At 45.2% G+C, this 9,726-nt stretch overlaps 1 protein-coding gene across 3 annotated transcripts in view; it reads right to left on the reverse strand.

The window, feature by feature from the left end:
* The window catches only part of ZSWIM5 (zinc finger SWIM-type containing 5), a 176,199-nt gene extending 173,362 nt beyond the window's left edge, over positions 1–2,837 (reverse strand). For all 3 annotated transcript variants that reach the window (XM_032160637.2, XM_032160639.2, XM_032160638.2), the window contains exon 1: positions 1,888–2,837. In XM_032160637.2, coding sequence (XP_032016528.1) covers positions 1,888–2,482 — 595 coding nt within the window. In that variant the 5' untranslated portion in view covers positions 2,483–2,837. The remainder of the gene's footprint in view (positions 1–1,887) is intronic.
* Between the last annotated feature and the right edge of the window lie 6,889 nt (positions 2,838–9,726).

Genomic DNA, 9,726 nt, shown 5'->3' on the forward strand with positions numbered 1-9,726 from the left:
TAAATTTATTCACCGGTCTTCGTCTTTGAAATCCAAAGTCAATCAGAAAACAAGTTTGTTTATATGTGTCTTTTCTCAAGTCAATCCGAAAACATGTTTGTTTATATGTGTCTTTTCTGAAACTACCATAAGAGAGCCTGTAACTCCAGAACCACATTAACTTTCATATTATAAAGGGGAAATATCTGATTTAAACATGATCTAGATTACCCAAAATATCCGATTTCATTTGGAACGTGACACTGTAGTCATTTTAAAAATAGACACCTCTATAAAACTCTTCCTCTCTTTCATTTGCTCCCTCAAGTTTGAAAATTCTTCCTCATCCATCTCTTACTATAAAACGACCACTTAAATTGCTCCTTTTCCATTTAAAAAATTTGAAACAAGAATATTAAAAGTTAAATGATCGAAACTCAGAAAAATTAAAATTTACAGACTAATAGGAAAATGATTGTATTTATTTTCATGTTTTCAGTGTTTCAGTATTAAAGCTGTACACCTTAATTACATATTTATTCAAGTCACTCTTTCAAAAATATACACAAATAAACAAAGGACTAACCTCTTTCAAATAAACAAAACTTGCTCAAGCCACTGTCACTATATTCTGGCACAGGATAAATTTACATTTCACATTTGCAAAACAAATTGTGGTATGCTGTTGTTTTGGTTAGAAACACAGGAATCAATGATTCTCAATAACCAGAAGCAGATTATATGAAACAGCACGATTCAAAGAAAAACATTTTTCAAATATGTTGGTTTTACCTGGAGAGCTAGATGTCTGGGGTTTGTGTCTCTCTGTGCTTGTTTAATTCTAAAAACAACCTCCCTTCAACTCCTTTCAAAAATCAGTATTTTCTTCAATTAATACGAGCATATAGTGTACAATAAAATGCATAAAGATATGTACTTCCAGAATGCTATAATAATCCAAACAGAAAAAAATTCGTGTTTTAATTTTCCACATAGCAAAGTCAATGTTAATCAGTCATTTTTTTATCCTTCTCCTTAACCATTCCACAAATCAGAAGCACTGTATTTATATATTTAATAAGATTAACAAACTGACTAGACGCTCCGGAGGAGTAAAGGAAGAAATCATTTGTATAATATATTTTTCCATAACAAAAAGATAAAAGCAAATAGGACTTGTTAATTGAGAAGCATTTGAAAAACCCAGAGTGACCAGCTTTTGATTTACCCCAGTCTGACAAGGAAGAGAGACCCCACCCCCACTCCAGATTGTATGGCTTTTTTTTTTTTTTCCTTGGGTGGGGGTGTGGAGGAGAAGCTGTCACACTTCCATCTTCGGTTATTGTTAGTCCGCAGCCTAGATTCCCAAGCATCACTGGTCCAGGGGAAAAATCCTAACGCAGACAATTAAAACTGTCTGAAACATGCAGTATTTTGTTGGGGCTTTTTTCCCAGTGTTAATTTCATCGAGACTCAATCGGCTAGGGCTATAGATTGCCTCTGACAGTCTGTCCCTCAAACGCTCCCTCTAAAACCGCTTGTTCCAGATTTACTAACAATCCTCTCCTCTCCAAACTTAAATTAGGACAACACATTTGTGAAATTATTACATCCAAAAAGTCATACCTCCCTATTCTCTTTGCCTTAGTGTGGGGAATAGAAAGAGTGAAGAAGAGAGATCTATTCACTCTTCAAACAAAAAGAAATTGGGGTAGAGGGTCAGTGGAGGAAAGAGCAGTGGTGGACCTGAGTGAAAGGTTGAAAAAAGTTTTTGTGACTTGTTCGTCCTTCGGCAGGGGTACAGGAGTTGGGGAGAAGGCCGGGGTCTCGGCCCCAGGGCTCGGGCAGAGAAGAGGCACCTGCGGAAGAGGAGGCTGAGGACCCGAGAACGCCCGGACGAGCACATACCGACTTGCAGCACGTTCTCCACGGAGCCGCTGTCCAGCAGACGGATGCCCCGGCGGAACGGGAGCCCCTCGCCACCGCAGCCGGCCGCGCCGGGCCCTGCGCCCAGCGCGGGGGATACCCCAGCCACGACGCCCCCGGGGGCGGAGCCGGCCGGAGCGGCGGCCCCGGGGGGTGGTGGCGGCCCCTCCTCGGCCGGCGAAGCCCCCGCGGCGCCGCCAGCCGCGCCGGCGCCGGGGCCGCCCCGGTACTGGAAGCTGGAGTACATGCAGATCTCCCGCTCATTCCGCGGGAAGGACCAGTAGACGATGCGGCGCTGCACGGGCTCCGGGATCCGCTCGAAGCGCTCCTCCACCCGTTCGTACGCCCACTTTTCCGCCACCGTCTTGGCGGCGCAGTCCAGTAAGGACTCCGGCTGCAGGTGGGGGCGGGCCCCGAGGACCAGGCAGCTGCTGCCGACGCCCCCTGCCCCTCCGCCGGCTGCCCCAGGCGAACCGCGAGGGTGGTGAGCCTGCGGGCTGGGCCACGAACACAGCCGCTTGGCCGGAGAGACCGGTGACGGCGAGAGCAGCTCCTCTCGCTCACCTCCGTCCGCCATTGCTGGGGACTGACTGACTGACTGAGGCGGCGGCGGCGGCGGCTCGGGCTGCGGCGAGACCCGGGCCACGGCCACGCGCCCCGCGCAAGCGCCCAGCGGCGGCGCCGAGGGGGGCGGGGCGAGAGAACTCGCGAGCCAGCCGGCCCGAGTGGGGAATCGCGGCCGGGCCCGGGAGCGCGCCGCGAGGGCAGACGCGGGCGGCCTGCGGAGTAGCGTGAAGCGGCGCGCGCTGTCCGGGCCGCCGCGGACGCGAAGACAGGCGGGAGCGAGCGCGGGCCCGCGGCGCGCTCCAGGCTCAAACAGCCCAGAACGCCAGCCGAGCGCTCTCGCGGATCCGGCGGCCGCGGAGGGGAGAGGAGCGCCGGGCGCTTTCGCACGCCCGCCCGCTCACCTCCAACCCACCTGCGGTCGGCCAGACAGGAATGGACTGTGTGACTGAATGAAATAGCGGGGCCATAAGCCATCCAAGGAGCCGCCTCCGTGAAGTTATAGGTTCGCGGGGTACAAGGAGAAAAAAACAATCCAGCTCCAACGGTACTGATGTGACAGGAGGCTGTCACAGCAGAGCGGAAGATCTGGCAGAAAGACGCTGGGAAAGAAGACACTAGGGGAAAACATGAGAAAGTTCGAATGATGAAAAGTCGCCTCACGCCACAATGTAGGATAAAGCCGGCGGTCACCCACCCCGGAGTGGGACAAAGTCGCACCACCCCTTGGCAATGGGGCATCAAGATCGTATCGCCACGGGGGCTGCATCCTGGTGGGGTCTTTTGGAGGGTTTAGCACCTTGCATCCTAGGATACAAAACACTTTTTGTGTGTTTTTTGGTAGCATTCTCTGATCCCCTACCTCCAATCTGAATTAGGTCTTTCATGTTTTCCTCACTTGGCTCAGTCTTCTACACCTTTACATAGTTGTATTTTTATATATTTGTTTAATGTCTGACTGTCAACTCCATGAGAGTGAGAATCATGTCTGTTTCCTTCACTATAATTTATCCTCTGCCTGGCACATAGTGGGTGCTCAAGAATGGCAGCTTCATCACTAACTCCATAAACAACACGCAATTGTAAGTGACTGTCTCTTGCTCCATCAAGAAAGCTCAGATTATTTCAGAATTTGCTGACAAACTAATCTCTACAACTTTAAAACGTTCCAAGAACTGTATTAAAAGAGTTTCTATAGTTGAGTTTGCCCTTAAAAGTGAGCGAGATTTAGAATGTAGGATAAAGTAAGAATAAGAAGAGAGTAAATGATTGGAGACAGGCTGAAGCCACAGTTTGGTTTTGCTATAATCTCAGAATTAAAGAGCACAGGCTATAGAGTCAGAATTGGGTGTGAATGACACTTGCTGCCTGTGATGCTATTCATGATTCAATTAAATCATTTGTAAAAGGGAGCTAGTAATAATGCTTCTACACATAAATGTTGTAAGAATTAGAAATAATTCACTTAAAAAAAAGTTTTTTTAGAGACAGGATCTCACTCTGATGTCCAGCCCGGAGTGCAGTGGGGTGATCACTGCAACCTCAAACTCTTGGGCTCAAACTATCCTCCCATCTCAGCCTCCAGAATAACTAGGACTACAGATGCACAGCACCACACCCAGCTAATTCTAAATTTTTGTAGAGGGGATTTCTCCCTATGTTGCCCAGGCTGGCTGGAATTAGAAGTAATTCAAATTGTTTGCTTATTCAGTGTAGTAGGTCCTCAATAAGTATCTGTTTAGGCCAGATGTAGTGGTGCATGCCTGTAATCCCAAGGCTTTGGGAGGCCAAAGTGGAGGATCCCTTGAGGCCAGGAGTTCCAGACCGGCCTGGGCAACAGAGCAGACTGGAGACCCCATCTCTACACAAGAAATAAAAAATAGCAGGGATTAGTGGCCTACACCCTGTAGTCCTAGCTACCCTGAAGGCTGATGTAGGAGGATTGCTTGAGCCCAGAAGTTCAGGGTTACAGTAAGCTATGATCATGTTACTGCACTGTAGCCTGGGCAACAGAGCAAGACCCTCTCTAAAAAAAAAAAAAAAGAAAGAAAAGAAATCTTTATATTGGTAAATGGATTTATATCCGTAAATATCTATAAATAGATTACTGCAAAATAGCATAATCCGTACTCCACCTTGAATCTGGTACCACATTTACAGGCTTCCATAACACACATTATTTTCCTTCCTATAATTTATCAGAGTTTTTTGGGAGAATGAATATTCCTTTAATGCCTGTCCCCGTAACCAGACTATGAGCTGTGGAAGGGCAGGAACCATTTCCATGTAAGGGCCTATTTCTACCACCTGCCAAAATGCCTACACATAGAAGATATTCAGAAAATATTTGCATTTTGAATCAATGAATATGTTACTCTGCCTTAATCAGTTACTGCCTTTTTTTTTTTTTTTTTTTTTTTGAGATGCCGTCTCACTGTCACACCCAGGTTGGAGTGCAGTGGCACAATCTTGGCTCACTGCAACTTCCGCCTCCTGGGTTCAAGTGATTCTCTTGCCTCAGCCTCCCAAGTAGCTGGGACTACAGGTGTGTATGCCACCATGCCCAGCTAATTTTTGTATTTTTAGTAGAGATGGGGGTTTTACCACATTGACCCGGCTGGTCTCAAACTCCGGCTTCAAGTGATCTGCCCGCTTCAGCCTCCCAAAGTGCTGGGATTACAAGTGTGAGCCATGGCGCCTAGCCTATATTTATGTGTTTATTTGCTTAATGTCTGTTTCACAAAATAGACTATAAGCTCCATGTTAGGCGGGCGTGGTGGCTCACACCTGTAATTCCAGCACTTTGGGAGGCTAAGGTGGGTGGATCACTTGAGGCCAGGAGTTCGAGACAAGCCTGGTCAACATGGTGAAACTCCACTTCTACCAAAAATACAAAAATTAGCTGGGCATGATGGTGGGCATCTGTAATCCCAGCTACTCGGGAGGCTGAGGCAGGAGAATTGCTTGAACCTAGGAGGCAGAGGTTGCACTGAGCCGAGATCGTGCCACTGCCAGCCTGGGAGACAGAGTGAGACTGCGTCTCAAAAAATAAAATAAAAAATAAGCACATAAATATATAAATACAGATGGTAATAACATGGCAAATAAGACATTTGGGAATATGCAATATGTGGTTGTGAATAACAAGAATGCTAGATTAATTGGACCATAAGTTTGTGGTCAGATATAGTGGGAAAAGACTGCAAGAGAGACAGGAGACATTGTGAAAAGCTTTTAAAAGCATTGTAAAATGCTAACTTGAGGAATCTGCATTTTCTTAGGTTGGGAGGGAAGCTAATAAAGGTATTTTGAGCAGGACGGTTATATGATAAAAGGCAGTGTTTTAGGAATATTAATCAGACAAATATGTAGGATGAATCAGGAGAAAAATAAAGTCTGGAGGCAAAGGATGAGTTTGGAGATAAACCAACAGTGTGGGAAGGAGGTAATAAAGGCTTGTAGAAGGCATTGGACGAAAAGATATCTAGACTTCGGGCAAAAAGGGGCTGAAATCTGGCCTGCACTCCATTTGCCCATCCCTGCACCAACCAGGTTGCATCTGGGTGCCTCTTTCTCATTCTCAGCAAGTGACCATATGGGCTAGCAATGGCTCTGGGCCTGTGTTACCTCTCTCTGTTTGATCCCTCTTCTCCGATGAGAGAATTGACATATTTCAAGGAGACTGTGGGAGTCTAAAGATACTTCTTTTACAGCATTGCAATCTCCAGGGTGAAAACATAAATAACGAAAATCAATAACCAGGAAGAACACCTCACATCTTAAGACAACTCTTTTGATGTCAGGAAAATTTTGATCCAACCTTAGAAATAAATCTTTAAATTTGCATTTGTGAAACATCCTCAACCCCTCTGCATGGAATGAAATGATGAGATGAAGGTGAGGGATAGAGTGAGGCTCAGAGATGAGGATTTAGGTATCATTTGACAAGCAAACTGTATGCAACCCAGTCATTTAATAAAATTTATTTTGGCTTCTATTTCAAAATGTAGAAGATAGACACCTGTGCTTCCTGATAACACTTTGTTTGGGTATATAATAAACACTGAATGAAGTGGGAATGAGAAACATTTAGGAACTAGAAAGGAAGATCATGATTTCTTTTTTCTTTTTTTCTTTTTTTTCAGACAGTGTGTGGCTCTGTTATTCAGGCTGGAGTGCAGTGGTACAATCTTGGCTCACTAAAACCTCTGCTTCCTAGGTTTAAGCGATTCTATCACCTCAGCCTCCCAAGTAGCTGAAACCACAGGCATTCGCCACCACACTTGTAGAGACAAGGTCTTCCTGTATTGCCCAGGCTGGTCTCAAACTCCTGGGCTCAAGCAGTCCTCCCATCTTGGCCTCCCAAAGTGCTGGGATTACAGATATGAGCTACCATGCCTGGCTGGAAGAGCATGATTTGAATTGATTGGACCTATTACCCTCTGCTATTTTTTTTTTTTTTTGATACAGATTTTCACTCTTGTTGCCCAGGCTGGAGCGCAATGATGCAATCTCAGCCCACTGCAACCCCCACCCCTTGAGTTCAAGCAATTCTCCTGCCTCAGCCTCCTGAGTAGCTGGGATTACAGGTGCCCGCCACCATGCCCGTCTAATTGTTGTATTTTTAGTAGAGACAGGGTTTCACCATGTTGGCCAGGCTGGTCTTGAACTCAAGACCTCGGGTGATCCACCCACTTCGGCCTCCCAAAGTGTTGGGATTACAGGTGTGAGCCACTGTGTCCAGTCAACTCTGCTATTTTTCTTGTGGTAGACTTTGTGGTTATCTTCCTTCAGTTACGGAGCAGCCATAAAATTAGGGGACTTTAGCTCCAAGGGTAAGCGCTAACTTGTCTGATCAACTGGCATAATTCCATATCTGATTCTAAAGTGATTCATTCAGGGATAGGCAGAGATAAGTCAATCGGCGTATGGCATTTCCCTGGTCGTAGGGATTGGTTCAGGAATGAGCATAACCTATTGGGCCAATAAGATATGTGGTTTGCTAGCAACTTCCAGGAAGGAAGAAAGTTCTTATTCTTTTAAGAGAGCTTACAAAAGCAATTCTCTTAGTGCCTTGACCCAGAAAAGGAGGTTGTTGGTAGCATGCTGTGAATACAAAGGTAAGCCAGGCTTGGGTTGAAGCTGACATACCAAAAGACTTAAGGGAAAGATGGAAAAAAAAAAATGAGATTTCTGATGGCATTGCTAAACAGCTGAATCAAATCTACCTGAAGCCCTCTAAGTCTATCGACATCCAGTTACATGAACCAATAAATCCCCTTTATTATTTTTTCAATACTTTATTAAGGCAGAATTTTCATGCATTAAAATGCACAAATCGCTGGGCGCAGTGGCTCACACCTGTAATCCCAGCACTTTGGGAGGCCGAGGTGGACAGATCATGAGGTCAGGAGTTCGAGACCAGCCTGGCCAGCATGGTGAAACCCCATCTCTACTAAAAATACAAAAGTTAGCTGGGCATGGTGGCACGCGCCTGTAATCCCAGCTACTCAGGATAATCGCTTGAACCCAGGAGGCGGAGGTTGTAGTGAGCCAAGATCGTGCCACTACACTTCAGCCTGGGCGACAGAGACTCCGTCTCAAAAAAAAAAAAAAAAGCACCGATCTTTTTTTTTTTAGTACTTTTAATTAAAAGGCACAGATCTCAGGTGTACAGCTTGATGACTTTTCCCCCCTCTGAGTCTGCTTTCTAGGAAGACTTTTTACAAATGTATACACCCATGAGGTCTTTACATAGAAAAAAATGTAGAATGTTTCTGTCATTCCAGAAAGTTCCCTTATGTCCCTTTCAGCTTGATACTCACCTCCCAGAGATACCAATTATTCATTTAAATGGAATAATATAGCATAAATTATTTTATGTCTGGTTTATTATTAAGCATAATAATAATTGAGTCACCTATGTTATTCTCATGACAGTTTGTTCTGTTTTTATACTTAGTAGTATTCCACTATATAAATGTATCACATGTCGTTTGTCTATTCTCCCTCTAATGGACATTTAAAGTGTGAATTAGTCAAGATGGGATTAGATGTGCAAGAGATTAGACATTATGCTTAATAGGGAACATGGAGAGGAAGCTAGGAGCTAGGGAAGACTGTAAGAGACATCAGATCTCAATGCAGATGAAAGAGAAAAGAAAGGAAGGAAGGTTGAGTGGGAGGGTCTTAGAGTGCAATACAGTTCTAAGAAAGTTAGGCAAGACCAAATGTGCCCATCAGAGGAGTCCTGTGCCTTCTAGGAATGGACCTGTCTTAGTACTCCTTCTCATTGTACCAAATCATTGGGTGGCAGCAGCCTGTGGAAAGCATTTGTCCAGAGGTAAATGCAGGGATAGATTTTGGAGCACAGCAGCTAAAGTGGTCAGTAAAGTATGCCTCCCACAGCCAGAAATCTGAGAAGAGGATTTTCATGGCTGCCACAGTTCATCTCTTTTACCTCACCAATTTACGTCTTCATGCAAAATCAGGGAGCAGATCTTCCACGGTTCTCTTCCAGAGGGGAAACTCAGAAGAGGGTAGTTAATGGGATGAGCTATATTCCCTATTGTTACAACTGGTCTTGGGGTCACAACTGGAACTCATCTTTTGCTTCTTCCACTATCCATTCTGAATTCCCCTCACCCTCAGTCATCACCTCAGCAGGTCTTGGAGCTTGCTTAGAGATGTGATCCAAGCCCTCAGTCCTTAGAGTTCTGAGCTCTCAGCAATCATAGCTTTATAGGCCAGGATTATTCCATGTGTCTGTTCACAGTTACAGTGGGGCAGGGAGGCAATCAGGAAGATCTCTTCAGTTCTACACGTATTCCTTCCTGCTTGCACTGTATAAGAGGAATACTGCCTCCTGCTTAAGGGTCAATGACTCCTGCCAGTATGCTAACTCCTTTTCTCACCTGCTAGCCCCTGGGCACAAGGAGTCTCTGATGCCCTGGCAGCAGCCATAAGTTAGGGTGCAATGGATTCGAACCTTTAGTCGTGTAGAACCTAGAGTTGTGGGGACAGGAAGCACAGAATCTCCCAGAAGTTCATTGTAAATGATGATAAATAATGAGGCCACTCTTGTCTCTACTCCTTGGTTTCTAAACCTATGTCTCATTTCTGTTGGAGCCACAACACTATATAGAGGTGCCTAATTTATTGCATACTCATCATCTTGAAGGATGCCACCCCATCCCTTCAAAATGTGGTCTCTGAACTAGGCATATCAAATGTGTCTATAGAAGGGCATTTAAGTAT

Source organism: Hylobates moloch, unplaced genomic scaffold, assembly GCF_009828535.3.
Source record: "Hylobates moloch isolate HMO894 unplaced genomic scaffold, HMol_V3 SCAFFOLD_8, whole genome shotgun sequence".
Taxonomy (NCBI): domain Eukaryota; kingdom Metazoa; phylum Chordata; class Mammalia; order Primates; family Hylobatidae; genus Hylobates; species Hylobates moloch.